Below are 24,387 nucleotides of genomic sequence, written 5' to 3' on the forward strand. Positions count from 1 at the left end.
GCCTACAGCATTAGACTTTATTTTGGATAGAGCTTTCAGGACATCTACCTCACTAACTGTCATAAATTGGAACTGTTCTTTTAGAGTAGCACAAGATGAGGAATCTATTAAAATATGAGTACAATTTGTTCTCTTACCAACACTAACAAGTAATTTGAATAAAAATAGAGAAACCTGAAAAAATCTCAATTTGTACATGTTTTATTTTATAACCGGCCCTTTATATGTGATTCGTAAACTTAGCTGATTAAACGAACACCCCTAATGAATATTAGTTCAGAGCGCTGTTCCTCCAAGCGTGAACCCTGACAGCGCATTAACATTTCCAAAAAGGCATCACCTGATTGTTGAGTAGTTGTAGCACTACGTGCCAGCTGGCCATACCCAAGATTACTGCCTGAGTTAGGGCCAGAGGCGGTATTAGAATTATTAGACGTTTTAATACCAGAAGTAGTCTCAATCGGTGCTACTGCCGCTGACCAAGGAGTTTTGCTGCACCAGTGTCTTACGTGTAAAACCCGAACTTGATATGACAAATGATGATACCTCTCCTAATGATAATGTCGTATTTGGTGGATTTTTAGCAATTTTAATAGAGCAACGTTGGTCATCCATACGTTTAGACTGAGAACGGGATAAAAATTCAAAGAAATCTTCATCCTGCACTTTGGCTTTCGAAGCAACTCCCTTTTGATTATGTTTTTCGTCTTGAGCATTTATTTGGTCTGCACGTTTTCCATCAGGAGTAATTTTTATTAAATCTAATTGTTCCATACTTTGGCATCTTACTCGTACCTATAAAATTTCAAAAAAAAAAGCCAAATGTATTAGTATCCAAATATTTCTTGAACTATTTTTATTATTAATATTAGTTAGATCGTATAATAAATAAAAGAATTATTTTGCACTTGCCTTAAGGTTACTTGTATTTAAAAATGAATATACCTACCATACGACTTTGACTGCTTCCTGAACTATTAGATTGTTTAACGATACCAGCTGAAATATATTATCTGATGCAATGGAACATTCTTCGCAGTCAATCGGCGAAGCTGGTAGCCCGAGCAGTTTGCGTAGGTCAAAAATATTTACTAAAAATCGAAATTTTTGCATGTTTTATTTTATATTATAACAGGCCCTTTATATGCGATTCGTAAACTTAATCGATCAAACGAACACCCCTAATGTAAGTTATTCCATTGTTTATTTGTATATGTAAATTGCGTCAGGCAGTTCTGGTCATTTCCTAGACACCAAAATGTATGGAATTATTTCAATTAATTTTGTTCGACATCAGCTGATGATTCATCGCAATGAGTTGACATAAATGCCTTGCCAAGTAGATCTACGCTGAATGTTTACGCACATATGTACATAGGTATGTACATATCATACATGAATACAAGTATGCTTCTGAATAAATAAAATGCTCACTTATCCCAATAGTTCTGAGTAAGAGTGCTAGTAGCAATTTACGGTAGGTGTGTGCATACATACATACTTATATACACACTATGTACTTTTTATTTCATGATATTGTATGTATGTGTGAAAGCGAATAAAATTCTTACATATTCAAATGGTGAATGAAAATTAAACGATTTATTGCAACTAAATGACCAAACACGCCATATCCGTGGCTACTTTGCTCCTCTCTTCCTTGCTATTCATTAATTTGTCGGGCCGCACAACTTGATGAATATCAACTAGAGATAGCACAGGGCTTCGGGACATGGTACTTAGCCACATAGTACTTTGCGATTAAAAAACTAACTAATTAACAAATGAATAGAAACCAAAAACTTAAAAAATATTTAAAAGTACCAAACGCCAGTCTCCGCTAAATGATTTTTGTAATTTCAAGGGAGAAAGAATGTACAAAAATACAAGTAAAAATACTCTTTTTCTTCCTCAATAACAAATATTTTTAATATATTTCATAGTTTTAATAATGGTTTTTATTGAGAAATATCTGAGTTTTTACGTCATTTTTTAAACTTTTTGGTACGATTTTCTGTGAAATTTAGTCAACCATGTTACATAAAAGAGCGTTTCGAAATCAGGTGATCTCAGCTGTGGGTATTTTTTGAGACTGTTTTTACTGAGGGATCTGTACAACGTATACAGTATACTCTCTCCTAACGGACATCTCTCTTAACCGGGCACTTTTTTCAGTACATACCACAAATCCTTAAGAATTTTTTTAAACTTTTTTCTCTTGAGCGGACAACCCTCCTGTACCACCTGGACTCTCCCATAACATATTATTAATTTTTTTTTTCATTTTTCTCATAAACGGACAAATTTTTCAGTCCCTTAGGAGTCCGCTTAAGAGAGAGTATGTTTAAAAATTTCGTCATTATTATGAATTTTATCTAATGAGAATTTATTATACCTGTAATTTTGTCTTAATTTAATTGGAATAAATTTGGAAAACAATGTAATATATACATATAAGTAAGTTAAATTATTATATAAAAGGTAATTAAAAAACGGGGAGGTAGTTTTGCGTTAGTAAAATAACTTCCATAGCGAATATTAGCGAAAAAGTATTGGTGTATATAGATAAGTTTCCTCAAGTCCTACTTTTATACTTAGCTTTATTATATAAGCCTTCATTTTTATAAAACGCCTGGTATTAACTGGACTTAGTAGAAAGTTTAAGTTGGTTGGTGATATTTGTCTGGGTAATTTTACTTATCTTCCTGCTGTCTCAGTCTAAACACGACTTTCTTTGCTGCCATATGTGTTTGTATGTATGAATGTATGTACAATATATTTGAAAATGAATGTTTAATTAAAAATGAAATGCTTAAAAAAGAAAAATAGTTATGTACATCGGGATCGGGATTTGTCCTATGCTCATCTCTAATGGCGACTGAAAGTCTAATATATCTTGCTGCTTTATTACTACATGCATACATATGCACGCCTTTGTCGGCTTAGCACGACGGCAACAGCGTTATAGAACAAAACTTATATCAGTTAATGAATGTATGTATGTACGTATGTACATATGTTTATTAGGGTGTCAAAAAACGTAATATTGGTTCAATCCGATTCGGACTCGAATGACAAATTTACTCGCAAAACCAATAACAACAATTTCAAATGTTTAGAAAGCTTATTTACTAGGTTGTGCAATAAGTTTTGCCGTCCAATAAGAGAGGGCGTTGCTACTTGCCTACATTCTTTTTTTTTTATTATTTTTTTTTTTTGTCATGTCGGTGCACTCTTCATATGAACGTAGGTGAAGTTTCATTTCAATCTGTTAATTCATTCTTTGTTTACAAACCATTTAGTATCGACGTGTTACAGTATTTTTTACAATGAGGAAAATTAAGTATTGCGCAGGGGTTGAATTTTTAATTTTGCTTTATTTTAGATTTAAAGCAAATTTATGAGCGAAGGTTGAAAGTGTATAAAGACTTTTCCCCATCAATTAGAGGAGTAGATGTGTTGTAGACGTGGTCAGACAAGCCGTAAAGACGATCCACGTCCAGAACGTTTCAAACAACTAGAAAAACGACAGGTCATCGTGTTTGAAAATCGTCGAGGGATTGAAAGAGATTTAGTGGAAGCCCTAGGCATCTCATTAGGCAGTGAAACCAATATTTTGACTGAAGTATTGGGTTCCAGAAAGCTGTGTGCACAATGGTTGCCGCATTCGCTAACCATGGAACAAAAACACATTCGAATGCGACTTTCTCAGAAAAAATTTTGAGCGTTTACGAATGGATAAAGTGGATTCTGTGCGTCGATTCTGCACTATGGATTAGACTTGGACCTATCACCATGATTCTAAGTCAAAACAAGAGGCTAAATGCACTGGTAAAACATAAATTCTGAATATTATTGTAACCTTTTAGACCAGCTGAAGAACAAAATTCGTGAAGAAAAACTCAGTAATCAGACGAAAAAATGGAAAAATCGCTTAAAATGGGCTAAAGGATCACCCAAGTCGAAACGTGAGATCTGCAGCTCACAACACACTTCAAAACCCGCATACTTTTCAAACTGATTTTTTAAAAAGTAGGGATTCTACACATACTTTCACATTAACTCTTAAAATTTATAAGCAATTTTAGTTGCAAAATTTTGGGGTCAAAATAGATTTTTTTTCTCAGGTTATCGTGAGCACGGACATGGCTAAATCGACTCCTGTCATTATTGTGAATATTTTGGTATATAAAGGGTCTTTCAATACTTTATACTTACTCTTATACTTAGCTGTCAGTAATGAACAATTCCCCAGCGGTGCCCTTTTTTATGCCATCTTTCACATTTTTCAAGTGGGCAGATATATAATTTTACACGATAGAACAACGGATTAAAGCTATTGAAACGAAAATGGTCGATCCTTAAGAACAACATATCGCAAACTTCGGAATTTTTTTTTATGAGTCGACAATTCAAAAGTTAATGAAACATTTTCGAGAAACCAGTTTACAGAAATTTACTCTATTGTGAATGGTGAGTCCCTTTGTTAACATTTTTACGGAATTTGGTTTGCTTTTTCTTACTTTGAAATATTTTAAGTGTTCTGCTTGTATTTTGCAAATCTAATAACGCTTTCCTCTCTTCGTTTACTGCAACATTTACATTTTTGCGTTTTCTTATTTATAGTTTTTGGAATGGACTGTGCTTCGGTTCCTGATTCAGGTCACTGCTTTTCGCTCATTTCCCAATCTCCTGCAGGCTTTTCAATTAAATCAGTTGGCCAAGATTCAAACTCACCAATGCTTCCCCCAATATATCTTGCGAGTCGCTGCTTCCCAATTCAATTCCTGCCCCTGTTGTTGAAGTTTTCACATTCAAACAACCAAATTGCAAAATCAAAATACTATAAATTTGTTCTTACTCTACCGTAGTCACCTTGCATAGATTCGACTTAGAAGTAGTTGAAAAGAAACGTCAAAAAAGTGACAGTAATCAGACCTAGTAAAAGTAATAACATTTTGTGCTTGTAAAACTTTCAGCGTATATTGTTTTGTATAATTTTTACTATATCTCGGACTCGGAAATGGTGCATAATATGAACTTTTAAAAGTTAAATAGCAAGCCGACATATAATGGAAGCAACCGGAGATCAATTAATTTTGGCGACAGGTGGCTATGACCACACAATCAAACTGTGGCAGGCGCACACCGGCAACTGTATACGAGTAATGCGCTTTGTTGAGACTTCAGTAAGTTGATTAGTGATAAGAATGAGGTCGCCATTCCCAACCGCCGTTGTTGCGAACAGGGTGACAGGATAACATACCAAATGAATTCAAAAATTCCCTTTTTTACAGCAAGTAAACGCCCTCGATCGCACTCCAGACAAAACACGTTTGGCAGCTTGCGGCTACCAATGCATACGCTTGTACGATATAGAATCCAGCTGCTCCGCTCCAGTTATAAATTTCGAAGGTGTTCAAAAGAATGTGACGCGCTTAGGTTTTCAAGAAGATGGCAACTGGATGTTCACTGCTGGTGAAGACCACCGTGTTCGCATATGGGATATGTTGTCACCGCAGCCACATTGTTCACGTGTATTCGACTGTCAGGCACCTGTGAATGCCGCCTGTTTACATCCAAATCAAGTTGAAATTGCAATGGGTTCTCAAAACGGTGGAGTCTATTTGTGGGACGTTAAATCTGAGGTGCATGATCAGCTCGTACCGGAAGTAGATGCTTCCATACAGGATGTGGCCATCTCACCCGATGGACAGTATATGGCCGCTGTAAACAATAAAGGCAATTGTTACATTTGGTCACTTAGTTCATCGCCAAACCAACAATTGAGTACACTTAGTCCCAAAAAGAAAATAGCAGCACACAAGCGCTACGTATTGCGCTGCAAATTTAGTCCCGACTCAAGGCTACTGATAACTACCTCAGGTGATGGAACAGCGCGCATCTGGGAGACTGAACATTTCACAATGTGGCGTGAATTATGCGTGGAAAACTATTGGGTTTGGGATGCGGCGTTCAGTGCTGATTCTAAATATGTATTCACCGCTTCATCGGACGGGATAGCGCGGCTATGGAAACTGCAAACAAAGAACCCGGAACGTAAATACACTGGCCATACTAAAGCAATTACTGCATTGTCGTTTAAAGATGAGATCGTGTCAGAATAACATGAAGCTTCAGGGAGTGAAACGGGCGGCGCGTTGTGGTGTGCAACACGAAATTCATGTAATCGTCGCAAAGAAAGCAAAAGAAAAACCAGTGGTGGAATATGCTGCTTATTTACCGCATACGTAAAAGGTGCCTGAAATGCAAGGAGCACGAACTTGGAGCTGGTGTATGTGTTCGCAAAGCGCTGATATATTAGAGTAACAATTTCTTGTGAGATTCCTGTTTTCTAACGCCAACATGTTTCTATCGCAGCTTTATTCTGTATACAATATATATTTTTATATTTAGCATTATTTTCTCCTATTTAATTCAAATTACAACAAACAATAGTGCACAAAGTATGCGGATGCGAAAGTGTATCAAGATTAAAGTTTCCATTAAAAGAGTATACCTATAATAGACGCCAACACATAGAAATAAATGTTTAATACCATTTTAATACAAGTTGGGAATTTGTTTTTTTTTATCGACATAAATAAACTCGCAAATATAATTACGCAAGCTTTTTTTTTTGCTAGCATATTAAAATTAAAAGCAATACAATGTTCGCCCTAACTAAGATAATGCGCTTAAGATATACAACCAGGAATCAGTTCAGCCAATTTATTCAACATATGGAATGTCTTTTGCTACATTGGATTCCTTTATAGGATCAGGGTCATCACCCAGTTTATATCCGAAAATGCAAGTAACGTCGATTGGCTGGCCAGTAGGATTGAGCAATAGCATTACTTGATTGATTGGAGCTGCTGGGCGAAAAGGCTTACATGGTAGCATCGTTATTGCTGTTGGCTGCAACAGGCGCAATTTGCAAGGCTAAGGGGCAAGAGAGTAATTCTTATAACTTAACTCAATGTTTCATAAAAATGTATATGTGAAGTTACCTTGCGCACACTGGCCTCAAATTGGAAATCATGTACTGGCAATTTGCTTTTGTTCATTGCGGAGATTACAATCACCGATACTTGCTTACTAGGGCGATTCTTGGTGAAGTTCAACATTAGTTGTATATCATCGTTGCCTAGCAATAGCGGGTCTCCAGGTGCTGGATCTACTTCATCCAGATCGATCTCAATATCAGCTAAATGCCTTATTGGCGGATTTTCTTCCACAACTTGGTCATTTTCAACCACAGCGTCAGTGTCTTCACTTTTTGTTGAGACTTCCAAATCGCAAGCATTTTTTTGAGAGCTCCCGGTGTCGTCACTTTTTGTGGAGACTTCCAAATCATAAGCATTTTTATGAGAGCTCTCGTTAAGCATATTTTCGTCATCCATTTCCTGATGAACTTGGTGTTCACTCATTTTTGGCACAGTCTTCGATGGTGAAGCGAAAGGGGGTGTCGGTACTGTTTTTTCTTTTGCTAAATTATTTAACGTTAGTTTCTCCGAACCCCTAGAAAATTAAATAAGGCATAGGTTTATACAATGCGAGTTTGATCTTAAAGAAATGTAACTGTAGGTACATATTTATTTATGTGTGCAGGTGCATACATGTGTTCTTTGCTTACTTTTTGAAACTATACGCTCGTTCTACATCTTGCAACGATGCTTTCAAAAGGTCCTCACTTAATTTGTCTATTGCAGGAAGTTTTCGATAGGCTCCTTTCTCTGTTGAATTTTCCTCCTTACCCATTGCATTTGACCAAACCGTACTAGTAGCCGCGGTAGATGTGGAAAACACATTTATTGGTTCTAAAATATTCAAACTATAAACGTCAGTCATATTTTTAGCTGTAATTGGCGCGCCAGTATTTCCTGTAGCCCCGGCATCAAATAACGATTGCAATTCTTCGAGTGGACTCAAACTGGTTCCTTCTACTTTACTGGTAGGCAAATTAGCAGTTGCACCCAGTAACTCCACTTCATCAATGGACGACGCAGCATTAGCCGACTCCGTGGTCGGCGTTATATTTGATTCGTTACCAAGTAAATCCGATAGTAGGTCTGCATTACTATTTCGTATAGGCTCCACAGCAGCACTTTTAGGGCTGGGTTCAGATATATCATTTGTAGTTGGTTTCTTTGTTGGCGAACCAACCAAGTTTTTGTATCGCTTTATGACAGCTTGTAAAGAATCATTCTTTTCCACTGTTTCGGCTAACAAGAAAACTCATAAAAACTACAATAAGTTCTAACTGATTGAGAAGAGTCTGTATACCTATTAAAGTTTCATCCAAATTCCCCATCAGCGCTGGCAATCGCTCCATAATCGATTTATGTTTTTTGCAGGCTTGGTATAATTCACGCATTAAACACATGGTGTCACTTTCGGCATCAGATTTCTTTCCTTCACTTTCATATATATTAAGCATTTGGTCCAATACACTAACAGTGGTTGTGACTTCCTGTAAGATATTTTTATGCTCTATCATCAAGTCCATGCGTCGCGCATCCTGTTTAAAATTAGTAAGAAAAAAAACTATTTATTACCAAGTTAAGAAGTAGGTAATATCGATACTCACCTGCTTTACGCGATTTTGAATTAACAAATTCGCACGTTTAAAATTTTCTGGATCATTACTCTTGATGAGCTTCGCCAGCACTTCTTCGTCAATACCGAGTACACTGGCGCGCTTTGCTTCAATAGCTGGTGTAGTTCCATGGTCTACTCCACCCTCCTTACATAGCATTTCGTACACGTCTCGTATCTTTGTTCTTTGAGGAAACTCTGTTGTCCACAGCAGCAGGCACTCCATAATACGTTTCTTGATTGGTGCCGGTGTATCTGGCCCTTGGTGTTTCTTTGAAACCAGACGTATGAGTTGATTGAGAAATCGAAATTTAGAGGCTTCATCCTGAAATTCTGGTCCACAAGTGGTCATGCATTCCTCAAGCAACTAAAACAAAATGTAAAATTAGTGCCTGTGCGCGAAATCATTGCATGCTAACAAACGTCGATGGATCTTGTCGATTCGGTGATGTTATTGGATCGGATTTTCTGCATAATCATTTCCTGGGCTCTGTCTACAAGTTTTGGGTTACTTCGTACCACCATACAAAACATTTGCCAACTTAGCTCGTCTACCGTTCCCCGACTAGGATTGGTCGCTCGTTCTGTTAGTCATATGTATGTAGATTAAGAATGCACAAAGTGCAAAAAATATGCAATTACAATAAGCCGCTATTGAATGGCTTAATTGCATGTAGAATATTTTTGTTTTAATAACTCACCTAACATTTCTTCCATAATATTTTCGTCGGTAGTCATTGTATTTAATTTTTTTCAATTTTTAGCTTTTCTAAGTACTTTTATTTGGCGAATTCCCCTTTATTTATATTGTGATGCAGGGTGTAATGGCTTCAAAAATTTATTGTGAACGAGCTCTGCCAGTTTTGACCAGTTTTGAACACACCTTGTATACACTTATCAATATTTTTCAATCGATACAAAAGAAAGTCATTAAGAATTACAGAAACTTTTGCACAGCGTTGACTTTTCATTGCAAATAAGGTGTAAAGTTTTAATAAATATATGAGATTCAGGCTTGTTTTGTTGGAGAAATCTGAACTTGATTTCGCTTTGTTCGTTTGTTCGGTCGGTAGTGCCTAATAACTATCTGGACCCCCATTGATCAAATTTTACTCATATAATTCAATCCATGGGTGCATTCACGAGTAGGCAGAATGGTGCAGTGGAAGAAGCTGAGCAACGCAATTCAACTCACGCTTACAAATATCCTCCACGGTCGGGAAATTTTTTTGGCAGTCACTTTATCATGGGTGGCGAACGCTTTGACACGCCCCAACCGGAGTCATACCTATTTGGAGAAAATGCCGATTTGAATTTTCTCGGTTGCCGACCAACAGCATTTCCATATCCTCCTCCTCAGGCTAGTGAGCCTACAAAAACACTAAAAAGTCTAGTAAATATACGCAAGGAATCAGTGCGTTTCGTTCGAGTCTCTCCCGAAAAACACGAAATAGCGACTGCAAACACAAACACAGATAACATCGAGGGCAACGTGATCACCAATGATTTGGGTGGGGGCGGGGATGTAAATGGGCAACACGGCCCGTACTCATACAACGTCGAATTCACTTTTGATTCGGACGCCAAGTGCGCGATCACCATTTATTACTTCTGTACAGAGGAAGTAAGTCCAAGTGGAGTGACGCTTACGCCTCGAGATGGACTAACATCTGAAACGTATCACTACGAAAAAGGCATAAACCAATTCTTTTCACAGTCGGGTCATGTATTTAATCCGCAATTAATCCCTGAAGATGATTTCATCTACAATCCGACAAAGGAACAGTACCCGGTTGCGATACATTGTGTCGTCGAAGAGGGCAACGAAGACTGCCGCCAGTCACATACCACCATATGCGTGATTGATCACCATCCAGAAACCAGCAGCTATGTATTGCGTGCGCTTAAACAAAAAATCTTTGTCGATGGTCTCTGCTATCTGCTGCAAGAAATCTACGGCATCGAGAACAAAGTAACTCCATATACTTAATATATAAAATAAAGCTGTAATTTAAAATGTTTTTTTCTTATAGGCTGTCAACAAAAGTTCTATCGATGAGGAAATCGATGATCACGGCAGTGAATGCGTTATTTGTATGAGTGAAACCCGAGACACGCTCATACTACCTTGCAGACATCTGTGTCTTTGTAATTCTTGCGCGGATTCTTTGCGGTACCAGGCAAATAATTGTCCTATTTGTCGTGCGCCTTTCCGCGCACTTTTACAAATTCGTGCCGTACAAAAAGGCGTAAGTTCTCAAGCATTACATCAAAATACCCCCACCTCAGCACCAGGTGACTCAGCCCCATGCGATCAACACATACCACCAGGATACATTCCAATATCCTTAATAGAAGCGCTTAATGGTCCGCCACAATTTGTGGGCCGACCTCGAGCAAATGATGGCGATATGATTGATGGTGTTGCTCATACCGCTGCATTGGCAGCAGATAATCATAAGGCAACTTCGCCATTAAAACCGAACCAACGGCGACCTAAAATTAAAAAAAATGCCTCCACATCAACGAACACTAGTGAAGTGGGAACCATAACCGCTGCCAATAACGCGAACAATCAAGCACTCTCTGTAGTGGAAATAACAAATGAAATTAATGCAAGCAACTCAACAGCTACAGGAACTGCTGTTGCTGCTAGCGGGCCTGCTCATAAAAAGTCCTTTCCAGCAGAGAAATCGGAAAAACAAATGAAGTCTAACCCTTCACAGGATAAATTGCAAATTGTTAATGAGCGTCACAGTTTAAAGGTGCCAAAAATAAAGCGCACTTCAAATACAAATAGCGCAAATTCATCCTCATCGCAAAATGATATAGAAGACGATGATAGTGAAAATGAAAAGTTATCGCCACTACTTTCTCTCAATAGTAAACAAAATGCGGCAACTATTCCACGAAGCAAAGAAGTTGGCATCAATCACGATAGTGATAATGAGACCGACGAAGGACTAGAAATGAAAACTACTGTGTCATTGAAAAAAAATAAACGCCCAGATTTGAGCGCAAGTACTGACAATACATCAAGTGGTAATGTTGAGACAACCGCCGTAAATGCTGACGACTCGGATTATTATACACCCGAAGATACGCAGAATTCTATTTTGAGTCCCTTATGTCCAGAACGGGAACGCCCGAAGAGTGGAGACAAGTTGGGTAGTCTGAAAGGAAATGCCGGTAGTTTTAAGGGGGCCAATAGCTTAGTCAAAAAGAATTTACATAAGAAGTCAACTTCAGTAGGTAATATAGTTGGGCCTGGCAGCAGCTCTACGGGAAGCGGTGGGCTACCTAGTAATGTAGTATGTGAAATGAAAAACAACGTGTGCTCTCTACCAGGTAAAAACTTGCATACCTTACCGTACAAACAGCTTTGCAGAACTAAATTATTTTTTTTTTTAACAGATATGTTGGACAATCCAATAAGTGGAAACACTGCATCTACACGCAGCTCTAGTGACAGCTATTCGTCGAGTTCATCAACTAAACAGTTATTAAGCTCGAATCCGGTGGCAACAGCAGCCAACATCATAGTTGATGACAAGACAACTTTGCAAAATGCAGTTAATGTTTAAATAGACATTAGGCAATAGAAGTAGAAATACATAATTATAAATATTATACAGATATGAGCATGTATAATTAGGCATAAATATATATAAATATTGTGGATATGGTAATTTTTTAGTCTATGTTAATTATGATGTAATGGTCGCACCTAAACTAAGAAGGGTGATTCATAAAGGGGTATAAGGGGAAAAATTGGAATGTCCAAGAAATAGTTGGTATTCCTGAGATGTAGATGATATTTATAACTACATGTAAAACACAGTGCTTACTTTTCAAAAGTAAATTGGAAAAATTCATCAAAAAAAGTCCCAAACCCCAAACGCCGTCATCGGAGTCCGACCACCCACCAGATATTGGTTCAGCTGCTTCGTGAGATGAGCGTTAGTTCCCACGCACCGACTGTCGTCACCAGAATGTCCCGGATTTATATTCGGCCAAGGACTGTCAGTCCAGCAGCATTCTCTGTACATGTATGTGGAATGCTTATATTGTTACAACAGCAACAACCTGTCTTACTTTGACACAATTACTCATACTTTCTGAGCATCGAAGCAGGTTAAACTCCTACCTATCCAGAATCGGCCCCGACATACTGAATTTATGTCTGATATGTTAAGATATCGCACACGATGCTCGTTTCCCTTTGGACCCAACCCATCGAAACAGCTTATTTCCTAGGCCTAGCGTTAGTTGAGATAGACGACGATGACCGGTGAGTAGATCGGACTGGCAGGGCTTGATAAACTAAAGGTGTTTTTTTTAGAGGTTAGGTTTTCAAGATGAAATAAAACGTATATAATTTAATGTTATGGCCAAGAATTTAGCTTTATTATAAAGATAAGGGTTTGCCATTATGTTTTAAAAATGATTTCGGGCAAGTGGCCGCCGCGGCTGGCTCGAATAAATTCCAGCCGAGAGGCCCAATTTTCGACCACTTTTTGCAGCAATTGGGGCCGTATGTCAGCAATAACGCGCCGAATATTCTCTTCCAAGACGTCAATCGTCTCGGGCTTATCTGCGTAGGCAAGCGATTGCACATAGCCCCACAAGAAATAGTCCAGCGGTGTTATATCGCACGATCTTGGAGGCCACGCCACAGGTCCACGGCGCGAGATAATGCGCTCACCAAAAGTTTCCTTCAATAAATCGATTGTTGCGTTGACTGTATGGCATGTAGCGCCGTCTTGTTGGAACCAAAGGTCGTCCACATCAGCATCGTCCAATTCAGGCACGAAAAAGTCATTAATCATGGCTCTGTAGCGCTCTCCATTGACTGTAACATTATGGCCGGCTTCATTTTTAAAGAAATATGGACCAATGATTCCCTCTGCCCATAGAGCACACCAAACAGTGACTTTTTGAGGATGCAACGGCGTCTCAGTAATTGCTTGTGGATTATGTTCACTCCAAATGCGACAATTTTGCTTATTGACATACCCATTCAACCAAAAGTGAGCTTCATCGCTGAACAAAATTTTCTTGTGAAAATCGGGATCGGTGGCCATCTCGTTTTGGGCCCATTCACCGAACGTGCGACGCGCTTGATGGTCGTTCGGCTTCAATTCTTGCACGAGTTGGATTTTGTAAGCCCGCAAACCAAGATCCTTCCGCAAAATCTTCCATAAAGTGGATGGGCACATCTCCAATTGCTGCGCGCGATGGCGGATGGACTCATTCGGGTCTTCTTCGATACTCTGCTCCACAGCAGCAATAGCGTCTTCGGTGCGCACTGTACGACGTCTCTGAGGATGCGTATTATCCACTAAAGCAAACGTGGTGCGAAACCGATCCATGGTTAATCGAATTAGTGACTCTGATGGACGATTATGTCGACCGAATATTGGGCGCAGCGCGCGATGCGTCGCGCGAACCGAACCATTATTTTCGTAATAAATATGCACGATTTGCAAACGTTGTTCAGGTGTAAGTCTATTCATTATGAAATGGCAAACCAAACTGAGCATAAATCAAGTGACAGCTGTCAAAAAGACCATCTACGAAAAAAGTAGTGCCAACTTAAAAACCTAACCTCTAAACAAAAACACAATTTACTACAACAACAACAACAAAAAATCATCTTACACATATGAGAATAGTTGTATTTAAGTGCCTTTTATTATTTTGTTTTTAATTTAAATAGAAATTCTAAATTTTTTATCCAGGTAAAAATCACACTGTAGAGTACATTTCAAAAGCCTTTCAGATACTCGCTTAAATTATGCCATCTCGCAAATGTACGTACTAATATTTAATTTATCACTATTATTTATTTTTTTTAGTTACTCTTGTCCAGACGTTTCTGTTTCTTCGTTACTGTTCCTGTTTCTAGCCTCTGGATCCTCGCCACTGTCTTCATTCAACGCTATACTTCCCGTTTCATTTGAATGATTTCTAGCTTCATTGTCTATTTGATTGGAAGGATTATTGCTCTCCTCGGGATTTAGAATACGTTCTCGATTTCGCAGTGAGTGAATGCATGCCAATAAACGAATCATAAAAGCCGCTGGCACTGTGATAGTGTCTTTAGTTTGCTCCAACATTATGGCATTGCGTTTCATGAGCTAAATATCGAAAAATATATGAATTAATGCGATATATGTATAGTAAGTGCCTTGATATAATTCATATATACGTACATCTTCAGCTATTTCTTCATCAAAGTTGGTGTGCTCCAAAGTGGGTGCCCATATCTTAACGTCGTAGTCTATGCCCGAGCTCGCTAAATACGGTAGCTCAGGGTGAGGTTGTAAACAGTTCACTACATGTTGGTCACCCTGCATGAGCATCACTAGTTTTCCGGTGCGCCGGTCCCATGTGAAAATGTGCCCGCAATCAGATCCCGACATCACATAGTTATTGCCCCAAAAGTTCGCTTCCTTGATCATCGTGCGTGCATTTCTATGGCCAACATATTTCATTCGCAGATAATCGAAAACCACTTCCTTAGCTTGCATATCTAGCTCCGCAAGTTCTTCGTTCAATGTGTCTGCTTCATCATCTCGAAATTGAATACTTTGTGGGCTTTCACTGCTACTAGGCGTACTCGCCGCTGCTGTAGATGGCTCAGAATTATTTTCATCAGCTGTCCTACTAGTACCGTTGTCTACAGTAGATGTGGATTCTGTTTGAGCAGGTATAGCATCTGATTGAGGAGCATTTACGGTAATCGTGCGTGAGGTATGCAAACGACTGGCAACTCTTCGCCAATATGCACCTGATGTTGAGGGTGCTGAGTCTGAGAAAAAAATTATTTTATATTTTAACAACTTCAATTTTTCACACTACGCACCTTCCGCTGTTTCCCTTGCCACTGCCGCCAGCAACGATGCTTGGTTTTCACGGTTCAGTTCTTGTGCTTGACCTGATAAGCCCATACGAGTACGCGGATCGTTGAGCATGCGGGAGATAACCTCCGTCATGCGACTCATTATGTTGGCTTGCAATTGCGGTCGCACTTGTCCAATCTCGACCCGCCCACGAGGGTAGTTTTCTGGACGCGCATCCGGTCCAGTGTCGGACCAATCGCCACGTAAACGTAATCTCCGTGTAACTTGTTCGGCTGTTAGTGCGGGAGGAGGAGATGAACTGCCCGCATCAGATACTCGTCCTTTCTCATACAGATCATTTACGTCAACGCCATCTCGTCGGAGGTCAAACAGATACAAGTACTCTGAAGAGTAGCTTACCAGCAACTCAGACTCTTCGGGGCTGTATTTAACACAAGTGATGCGATATTGTCGATTCGTTGTCATAGGAATGGGATAGGCCTTAATTGGTCGCGTATGCCTCTCGGTTGTAGGTATAGAGCTGTCGCTGAAATCGATCACCGATAAATAACGACGATCATATACGCGCACAATGGCATCAGAACTACCCACTGCCACATAATAGTTGCTGATGGGAGAGAGATCCATGGCATTGACTGCTGATGGACTGAATATAAGTATATTATCCTTACAGCAAGTCTTATGACAGCTCGATATTTGACGCAAATCAAAGAGTCGCACCGTGCCATCCTCCCCGCAGCTCATGAATGAACGTGGTTCTGAAGGTACCGTCAACACTTCGTACGTTGTACCGCTTTTATGACAATTGAAGAAACTCAATTTTGCTTCGTTCTCATTATGCTCATAGATAGGCAGCATAAAAGCTGCGTCCCGAATGGAACCAGCACCAGCACCAGCACTGACACTGTTAACGAGCGATGTTCCTTGTCGGCGAACATACGGTGCCAGCAACTCTGTATGCAATACTATGCCATCACCGGAACACGAAACGATTGAGTGACCATCCGATCGGGGCATAAACCGTGCACTGAAAATATTCGCGCGATGCGCTGTTTTATACTTTAGCAGAACTTCTTGATTATGAGGATTCGTTATGGCAATACACTGATCGTCACTTCCCGATAACAGGTATTCGCCGGTGCGGTTCCAGCAAACAGTATTTACACAGCCTGAATGTACATGCAACCGGCTCATCAATCCCAAACGCTGTACATAATCAAGTGAATCTGTAAGATCAAGATATGTAAGTACATTTGATTATGTTATCGATGTGAGGTTTTTGTATGATACCTTTTGTACTGGCAATATAGTTTTGTGAGGCAGCCCGAGCTGAATGCAAACTTTGATTGTATATGCTTCTAAAGACGCTTTCCCTTTTAAACTGCTCGCGCGACATTCTATGCAGAGTCAATACTTGAAACTTTCTTACTATTTAACTTACGAAGTAGTCAGTCCAAAGAGGGCAGGAAGCAAGGCTTGCTGAATTCTATTGAGTGTAACAAAAATAATAAATAGTAAAAGTGAAATGGCAAGTAAGAATACTGTGTGATGTGTTGATAACCTAAAGTAAACACGTTATATGCTATTCGCATAGAAATTACCACATACTAAAAAACAGTAGCAGTAATAGTTCTGAAATCTCCCAGTCTAAGGTCTAGTTTTTCAGTTAGTTTTGGAATTGAGTTTACAAACTAGTACAAAATGAGTGTATAAATCGATAATTTAAATAGGCTGATATGGGTTTATTGCTAATTTATTGGCCGATGCACATTGCTATCACTATTTACTCAAGAGTCGCCTTGAGTATTATTCACTAATATATTAAGTCCGTTTATGAAGCAAATAATTTGTAACAATTGGTAACAATCAAGTTATAGTGTTCATATACCCAAATAACTTGCAAAGTAGGGGAAGTGAAAGAGAAAAATTACATTTCATTTTGAGGGGAAGTTGCAAATTTTTACTGGATAAATTTTGACTTGTAAGAATTTGCAACTGAGTAAAACAGCTCATCGGAAAGTAAAAATAAACACGAATTAATATTTGCGAATTGAGTGAAAGTTCTAAATTTAAATAAAAATGGTGATTAAAATGGAGAATGTAAGCAAATATATTTTAGATAAAATTTATAAAGTTTGTTTGAAGACATACATATGTATATTAAATAGGAATCAGCCAATCATACATATATGTATGTACTTCTGAACCACAGCTTACAGTACCGCTGCTGAAGTTTCCGAAATACAAATCAAAATCATTCAAGGCATTTTTCGTGTTTTATGCTAATACTTTTTGGCTATTAACTAATTTGGCAATAGGAAGCAAGGAAAATATGAAGAAAGCTTTGATTGCCACAATAGGTTTGTTCATGTAAAAATTATCCAGTAACTTAATTTCCGAGAATTCGCTCTCAAAAGGAACGCAAAACCAGTTACAATTTGCGAGTTTTACGAAAAGATGATAAAATTGTTGGCAGAAAAATCACAAAAATTTAATTTTTTTTCAGTTGAGCTACCTCATATTTAATAAAAAAAAAAAATAAAGCAAATAAAATGCAAAATAACGAGCTTCAGCATCAGATGAGTTTATTTCAAAAATCAGTAATTAAATCAATAATTTGTTCCATTTCATCATCGTTACAAATTTTTTGCTTCATGAACAGAGCTACTACCAACATACATATAATCTAAGCGACGTCAGAACCTGATAGATGTTTTTGGACAATCAATGCCACACAGACATGCAGGCGCAATGCTGGGACGATGAAAATAACGTACAACTATGCAATCTAAACTAAATGACTGCAAATTTCAGACCAATTCCTTATCTTTGTGGGCTATAAAACAATTCATGAAGCAGAACGTACTTACTTACATATGTGCATTGTAGATACATATACATATGCGCATATGTATGTACGTAAAAGGTGAATACAAAGATAATAGACTGCTGTATGCAAGAAACACCCTCGCTACTTGACATCAGAATACCATTAATTATTGCAGTATAGCATTGCAAATTAAAATTAGTTTGGCAATTCAGTAATTCAATTTGACTCATACTTTATAATGCCCAACAGTACGTTTTTGTACAAAACATAGACTTCTAATAGCTACTTTTATGTTTAACATCAACATTTAAAATATATAATTGACCAACTCAGAAATAATGTGTTTCTGTTTATTACCTTTTTATTTAAATTATTTCTTATTTATTTGCTTCATTTTTCATTTGTTCAGTTAATACGAATCAATGCGTCGTTGGAAAAAATTAGTGGCCTGAAATATGAAAACAAAGAAGCATGAGCATAGTAATTTTTTTTTATCAAAGATATTTTTAAGTACGATTTTACCACCCATGGGCAAATATAATGAATTGCAAACAAGCAAGATGAGGGTTTATGGCTTGGTTATATACATACATGTTTCATTTTCATATGTATGTATATATGTAATTACTCACATATTCGATATTGCTGCTAATAACAATAACATTTGAAAAAAAAAACGTATAGCCTGTATATATATATGTATATATTATACTGATATATATATATTACCTGATAAAATTGTTTGTGCATATGCACTTATTTTTCATTATTTACAGATATTTACATACACGCATACGAATGCCACACACATTCAGGGCAACCAGCAAATCAAACCCCTAAATCAAAACAAACAAGTCTGATGAGCTCTAAAAACGGTTCGCCTGGGCATCAATTTGTGTTGACAGTGGTCAGTAAACATGATGTACTCGCATACGAATCCACACGTTCATCTTTATATAACTACATTTAGTACTATACTGTGCACATTCAGGCATCAAGGTAAATTAATGATAAAATACACCATGTAGATGTTCCTTTGCAGATCCCAATGCTTAAAGAGAAACAACTTGCATGGGAAGCAGACAATTGAGTCCAACTGAACTAATCAATAAGACTGAAGCGCTTATTTCGTCTACAGAATAAATAAGCAATGCAGCTCCCCATAGGAGACGCCAGTGGATGCACTACATATGTGCACAACAAAAGTAGGTAAACGGTGTAAAATCAAACATTTCGAGCACAATTATTGCATCGACTACTTCAATTGTGCTCAGTACAATGCCTTTGTTAGATTGTGGTGCTTTAAGGATGCTCGTAGTCTTAGGCGTATTTTCGCCCCCTCTGTCATTAAAAGATTACGAATGGTTCAACTCATATAAATACTAAAGTTTGTATGGAAAATTGTTAAAATATCCTAAATGTAAAACTGTAATTGTCGACTAATTGCTAAGTGGAGCCAATTTAGCGATATCGTCCACTCCGTGCCTAACCAAACGTAAATACCACCAAAATATAATATATGTAAGTATGTAATGCACATAAATATAGCGTACATATGTATGCACATATTTACATTTTTTTAAAACCAAAATAGTCTGAGAAATTTTCAAATGCTCACCAATGACTTTCGCAACTATGTAAAACACAATGCCAACAGCGGCTAGTATAGCTAATACTATTTTTATTTAATTCAAAATTTTAAATGACATTCGAATAACCAATTTTGCAGGCACCTATGTATGTATGTATGCACACATTTATGATTTTGTCTATTGAAAAAAAAAAAACAAAAAACAAAAACAAATGCCCGTTGATTATATTTACAAAGCAGATATTTCGTTGATAGAAGTGCATAATGTCCACTATCTGTTAAGCAGACCTCAATGATTTTTTAAGCAAAAACTGCCATAAAACTTATTATTTTTAACATTGCTCGTTTGCATTAAAAATTCACAATACGAAAAACCTACATGTAATTAAGGCAAACCTTAAAATCTCATTTTCGTCAATTTTCGGCACAACGGTATCTCTATATTATTTAATACACCTTCCCAAAATTCTCTTAGCATTCCTTATGTGTGCACATGTAGTATATAATATAATTCCCCAGCGCCAGAAATTGCCAAATTATTATTCCACTTATTCACTTGTTCACTTCCCGTAATAATTATTGGCAATTTTATCCGGCCGTACACTTCCACAAACTAATCTGCCATAGAGCGTATTCTTTTCATTTGCTTTGTACAATATTTATTCTATTTGTGCCTCTATCATATGATTTACATATTTTGTTTACAGTGCATTTCTAGCTTTTCATTGCGATTTTTGTTTTGTTAACGTCATTTGGACCTTTTAAAGACCAAACAAAAATGGTTCTGGCAACACTACACGATTGCCATTATTTACAAACTCGATTCTATCCACTCTCCATTGGAGGGCATTTGTTGTGTTATTTGTAGTTTTTATTATTTTGCTTGCCGCATAATATTTACTTTTCTTGGTCAAAACATGAGCTGCAATTATGCAGACGGTTTGTCACCATATGAAAATAAAGGGATTTTAGGATTACCAGAGGTAAGCTTGGTTCTAGTTTTAAACGATTTGCTAAGCCTAAGCCCACATTTGTTGACATAGAGGTTCGATAGCGCTGAGACAGTGGAGAAGAAATGCGCCGAACTGGTAGACTGGATGTTGGCCGCACGGGGACGCATTGTGATACATACAGGCGCTGGCATAAGCACCAGTGCTGGTATACCTGATTTTCGGTAAGCATAATAAATTGAGTATTTCTTCCATATACATATGTACATATGTGTATAACATTTACGTTCTTACAGTGGTCCGAAAGGTGTGTGGACACTGGAGCAGAAAGGTAAAAAACCCACCATAAATGTATCCTTCGATGAAGCAAAACCCACTAAAACACATATGGCATTGCGTGCTTTGGTAGAAGGAGGATTTGTGCGATACATTGTAAGTCAAAATATCGATGGACTACATTTAAAGTCAGGTTTGTCACGTCATTACTTAGCCGAGCTGCACGGAAATATGTTCGTAGAGCAATGTAACAAGTGTAAACGACAATTCGTGCGGGTCAAAGCAGCAGAGACCGTGGGACAAAAGCCTTGTGGCGGTATGTGTCGTTCTGCTGAAAATGGAAACGTGCGCGCATGTCGTGGAGGCTTGCTTTTAGACAATATCCTTGACTGGGAGGCTGATCTACCAGAGCGAGATTTAGATATAGCTTTCTTACATTCCAGGTAAACTCCTTAAGCACGTATTGTATGTATACACAATGCTCTATGATACCTATATATTGTAGTTTAGCGGATGTTAATATATCGATGGGCACCACTCTTCAAATCATACCAAGTGGGAATTTACCGCTGAAAAATAAGAAATTCGGAGGAAAGTTGATTGTTTGTAATCTGCAACCAACAAAACATGTATTTATTTAATTTATTCTAATTAAATTTGAAAATACTGAAATTTCGTATTTTAGGACAAAAAAGCAGATTTAATTATATCAACCTATGTGGATGATGTATTGGAAAAAGTATGTAAACGGTTGGGCATTGAAATACCGGTTTATGATGCAACGGGGGACCCCACAAAAGTATCAACTGCCGAAAATTCCGATTGGACTATTCCAGCTGCAGCGATTAAGAAGTTAGAGAAAGAATACAGTGATAAATTAAAGAACCATAAAATGCAGCGAAAGTTGCTAAATATTAAAAGTGTTGCAAAAAAAGAAGAAGTGGTAGCAAATAAGAAGAGCAAACACGAAATATAAAAGCGTGCGGTCAACTTTTTTTTTTTTTTTGTTATCCATGAATACTCAGTTTTTCTTTTCTTCTCAGATATTTAATCTTTTAACGGACTGCAAAATATCCAAGTACTGAATTTTCAAAAAAAAAAAATAAGAAAGTAAATGCTTATGCTCACTCTATGATATTAATATGAATATCAAACGCAAGAGAGCTATTAAAAAATGTTTTTTGTTTTTACTTTAGACTTTCATAGTATCAAATATTTGTTTATAAACGAAGTTTAAAAGAAAACGAAAACAATTTTTTAATCGCTAGATACATCCTGCTTCCTTTGATGCCCTTATTAATATTCCAGACTGAGTATAAGTATTAAAACCATTTTTTGAAAATTTAGCCCATTAAAATTTTAAAGTTCTCAATTTAGATGAGAAAATGAAAAACTAAATATGCAGCCTTACTATATAAGACGAATGAGATGGGGCGCGACTACCATGCGGAAGTGCAAGGATTCAAAACTTCGGGGCACGAAACACCAAGTGATAGCAAAAGTTTTTTCCAATAGCTGCTCAGTAGGCACTGGCAGAAACGACTCATAAAAAACATCTACCGGTCGGAGGCGTCATAAAACTGTAGGTCCTTCCATTTGCGGAAAAATATTTAGAGGGGGGAGTTCGATCAAACATCCAAGAAAAGGGTGTAAGTGTCAATTGTATACTTTTGCTATTCAACGGTGTAATCATTAAATCAGTGCATTTAACATTAACTATATTGCAATTCGCAACTAATTAAACTAATTTTTAAGTAAACATATTTTTTCAGTATTCCACGGCGTACACTTCTTACCATTTTACATGCAGCAAATAAAATTCTACAACTCTCGAAAATATTGTATTTACTATTTATGCAAATATTTTGAATATTTATTTTCCCTTTTTATATAGATATATTTATATGTGTTCTTCATTCAAACATTACATACGCATTTGTGGATTCTTTAAATAAACCACTTCAATCATTTAAAATTTTATTTGAATGTCTTAAATTCAATTTCTCGATTGATTTTGTGTATAAAAACCATAATACAATAAATGCTATGTAAAAAATAGTATATTATAATATATATAAACACTCGAAAGTAAAATGTTATACTTATAATAAAAACATTATTTATAAAAAGAGATGTCGTTTGCGCAATTCTTATTTGTATACACACAGATATACATATGTATGTCTTTAAGTGGTAGGTTGTGTGAACGAACGCTTTTTTGTAGTGCACAAGTAGAAAAGTCGCTTATTTGTATATTTAGATTGTAGAGTTTTGATAGCAATAGAGTACATGATTTGATATTAGTCTCTTCGTTATCATTACTAACATTACCACAACTTGCAATTGCTTAAAAATAAATGTTACCAATAATTGAATGGGTTTTGTGTAGACGATTATGGTTGCATTAGTGCGCATTTGAAGCAAACTAATTATCCCAGCTTGTGTTCGGTGTTAGGAACCTGTCTTTTCCCCACTTTCATAGAATGGCACCACAAGAGGGGTAACATTTCGCATAAAAATACCTACTACTCAAGCAATATTCCGTTATATAGTAAAATCTACTCGCACAACATAGTAAACATAGAGGCTGACTTATTTGCGCCATATTGTTTTCTCATCATTTATTTGCATATTTTCCGAATGTCGGCATTAACACTAAATGATTGAATAACTACTACGGATCTCATTAACAACTCTACAAACCGTGAATTCGACTACTTTATTCTATCTTATGATTATATAATATACAAAACTTGCATATGTGGGTTCGTTTTCCAATTAAATTGGAAGAATCCTAAGCCCTTCTATATATTAGAAATCTTAAACTATAATCGTTTTTTTTTTTCGATTCTTTTCTTTATATGGTATTTATCTCTATCTTTATTGGTGTTTTAGTAAAGTTAAAATACTTGTCATATTCGCTTGACGTGTAAGTCAAATTAAGGTATCTATGGTTACAGCACCGTACCGTATGTACAGTTTTATCGTAGAAATTATTTCCGAAAATAATTAAATGCATTATTTACGAACGGGTAATTGGAAAACCTTTGGTTTGGTCGTAAACGCAGCATTCTGGTTGTATTCAAGAGCTTTTTAATACAAGCAGTGGCAAGTACTACGACAGATTTCTAAAGCTACTGCAGTAAATACCATAAATTGCTCTGTTGCGGGAAACCGAAACCCAAATCTACGAGTCAATCATGCAGCGCAGATAAAATACTGCATTTACGAACAAAATTCTTTATGTTGAGATCAAATCGATGCAGGCCATTC

At 37.2% G+C, this 24,387-nt stretch overlaps 5 protein-coding genes across 10 annotated transcripts; 3 read left to right on the forward strand and 2 right to left on the reverse strand.

The window, feature by feature from the left end:
• The first annotated feature begins 4,911 nt into the window (after positions 1–4,911).
• Positions 4,912–6,573, forward strand: LOC128856936 (protein LST8 homolog). The gene is made up of 2 exons (XM_054092390.1): positions 4,912–5,189; positions 5,298–6,573. Exons 1-2 carry the CDS (start codon positions 5,073–5,075, stop codon positions 6,126–6,128), a joined length of 948 nt encoding a protein of 315 aa, XP_053948365.1. The 5' UTR covers positions 4,912–5,072; the 3' UTR covers positions 6,129–6,573.
• A 144-nt stretch (positions 6,574–6,717) lies between these two features.
• On the reverse strand, positions 6,718–9,429 carry LOC128856935 (ADP-ribosylation factor-binding protein GGA1). The gene is made up of 7 exons (XM_054092389.1): positions 9,303–9,429; positions 9,025–9,185; positions 8,594–8,968; positions 8,290–8,524; positions 7,640–8,228; positions 7,014–7,524; positions 6,718–6,945 (listed from the first exon to the last, which is right to left on the reverse strand). The coding sequence occupies exons 1-7, from the start codon at positions 9,337–9,339 to the stop codon at positions 6,733–6,735; spliced, it is 2,121 nt and encodes a 706-aa protein (XP_053948364.1). The 5' UTR covers positions 9,340–9,429; the 3' UTR covers positions 6,718–6,732.
• Positions 9,430–9,482: 53 nt separating this feature from the next.
• On the forward strand, positions 9,483–12,290 carry LOC128856934 (E3 ubiquitin-protein ligase MGRN1). Its single transcript, XM_054092388.1, has 3 exons — positions 9,483–10,573; positions 10,635–11,949; positions 12,016–12,290. The coding sequence occupies exons 1-3, from the start codon at positions 9,731–9,733 to the stop codon at positions 12,183–12,185; spliced, it is 2,328 nt and encodes a 775-aa protein (XP_053948363.1). The 5' UTR covers positions 9,483–9,730; the 3' UTR covers positions 12,186–12,290.
• Positions 12,291–14,276: 1,986 nt separating this feature from the next.
• On the reverse strand, positions 14,277–20,375 carry LOC128856939 (DDB1- and CUL4-associated factor 6-like). 5 transcript variants are annotated; one of them, XM_054092393.1, is made up of 6 exons: positions 20,285–20,375; positions 18,655–18,745; positions 16,758–16,953; positions 15,470–16,693; positions 14,817–15,415; positions 14,277–14,741 (listed from the first exon to the last, which is right to left on the reverse strand). In XM_054092393.1, exons 3-6 carry the CDS (start codon positions 16,861–16,863, stop codon positions 14,460–14,462), a joined length of 2,211 nt encoding a protein of 736 aa, XP_053948368.1. In that variant the 5' UTR covers positions 16,864–16,953; positions 18,655–18,745; positions 20,285–20,375; the 3' UTR covers positions 14,277–14,459. The 5 variants fall into 5 exon arrangements, with proteins under 5 accessions (XP_053948368.1, XP_053948369.1, XP_053948370.1 ...); XM_054092394.1 differs by having other exon boundaries at positions 20,268–20,358; XM_054092395.1 differs by lacking the exon at positions 20,285–20,375 and adding an exon at positions 19,916–20,017.
• Positions 20,376–20,563: 188 nt separating this feature from the next.
• LOC128856940 (NAD-dependent protein deacetylase Sirt6) lies at positions 20,564–23,116 on the forward strand. Of its 2 annotated transcripts, XM_054092400.1 has the most exons (6): positions 20,564–20,871; positions 20,932–21,062; positions 21,135–21,557; positions 21,620–21,743; positions 21,800–21,966; positions 22,492–23,114. In XM_054092400.1, exons 1-6 carry the CDS (start codon positions 20,806–20,808, stop codon positions 22,493–22,495), a joined length of 915 nt encoding a protein of 304 aa, XP_053948375.1. In that variant the 5' UTR covers positions 20,564–20,805; the 3' UTR covers positions 22,496–23,114. The 2 variants fall into 2 exon arrangements, with proteins under 2 accessions (XP_053948375.1, XP_053948374.1); XM_054092399.1 differs by having other exon boundaries at positions 21,800–23,116.
• The last annotated feature ends 1,271 nt before the right edge of the window (positions 23,117–24,387 follow it).

This window comes from Anastrepha ludens, chromosome 3, assembly GCF_028408465.1.
Source record: "Anastrepha ludens isolate Willacy chromosome 3, idAnaLude1.1, whole genome shotgun sequence".
NCBI lineage: Eukaryota > Metazoa > Arthropoda > Insecta > Diptera > Tephritidae > Anastrepha > Anastrepha ludens.

What these genes read in the sequence shown, in the direction of transcription:
- LOC128856936 (XM_054092390.1), top strand. Translation starts at nt 5,073, where the DNA reads ATGGAAGCAACCGGAGATCAATTAATTTTGGCGACAGGTGGCTATGAC. An exon ending in TGCGCTTTGTTGAGACTTCA is followed by an intron (nt 5,190 to 5,297) that starts GTAAGTTGATTA and finishes CCTTTTTTACAG; the next exon opens with CAAGTAAACGCCCTCGATCG.
- LOC128856935 (XM_054092389.1), bottom strand. Translation starts at nt 9,339, where the DNA reads ATGACTACCGACGAAAATATTATGGAAGAAATGTTAG. An exon ending in TTCAAAATCGCGTAAAGCAG is followed by an intron (nt 8,525 to 8,593) that starts GTGAGTATCGAT and finishes AATTTTAAACAG; the next exon opens with GATGCGCGACGCATGGACTT. An exon ending in CGAGCGTATAGTTTCAAAAA is followed by an intron (nt 7,525 to 7,639) that starts GTAAGCAAAGAA and finishes TTAATTTTCTAG; the next exon opens with GGGTTCGGAGAAACTAACGT.
- LOC128856934 (XM_054092388.1), top strand. Translation starts at nt 9,731, where the DNA reads ATGGGTGCATTCACGAGTAGGCAGAATGGTGCAGTGGAAGAAGCTGAG. An exon ending in TCTACGGCATCGAGAACAAA is followed by an intron (nt 10,574 to 10,634) that starts GTAACTCCATAT and finishes TTTTTCTTATAG; the next exon opens with GCTGTCAACAAAAGTTCTAT. An exon ending in CAACGTGTGCTCTCTACCAG is followed by an intron (nt 11,950 to 12,015) that starts GTAAAAACTTGC and finishes TTTTTTTAACAG; the next exon opens with ATATGTTGGACAATCCAATA.
- LOC128856939 (XM_054092397.1), bottom strand. Translation starts at nt 16,863, where the DNA reads ATGTCGCGCGAGCAGTTTAAAAGGGAAAGCGTCTTTAGAAGCATATAC. An exon ending in GGCAAGGGAAACAGCGGAAG is followed by an intron (nt 15,416 to 15,469) that starts GTGCGTAGTGTG and finishes TTTTTTTCTCAG; the next exon opens with ACTCAGCACCCTCAACATCA. An exon ending in ATGAAGAAATAGCTGAAGAT is followed by an intron (nt 14,742 to 14,816) that starts GTACGTATATAT and finishes TTCGATATTTAG; the next exon opens with CTCATGAAACGCAATGCCAT.
- LOC128856940 (XM_054092399.1), top strand. Translation starts at nt 20,806, where the DNA reads ATGAGCTGCAATTATGCAGACGGTTTGTCACCATATGAAAATAAAGGG. An exon ending in GGATTTTAGGATTACCAGAG is followed by an intron (nt 20,872 to 20,931) that starts GTAAGCTTGGTT and finishes TTGTTGACATAG; the next exon opens with AGGTTCGATAGCGCTGAGAC. An exon ending in ATCTGCAACCAACAAAACAT is followed by an intron (nt 21,744 to 21,799) that starts GTATTTATTTAA and finishes TTCGTATTTTAG; the next exon opens with GACAAAAAAGCAGATTTAAT.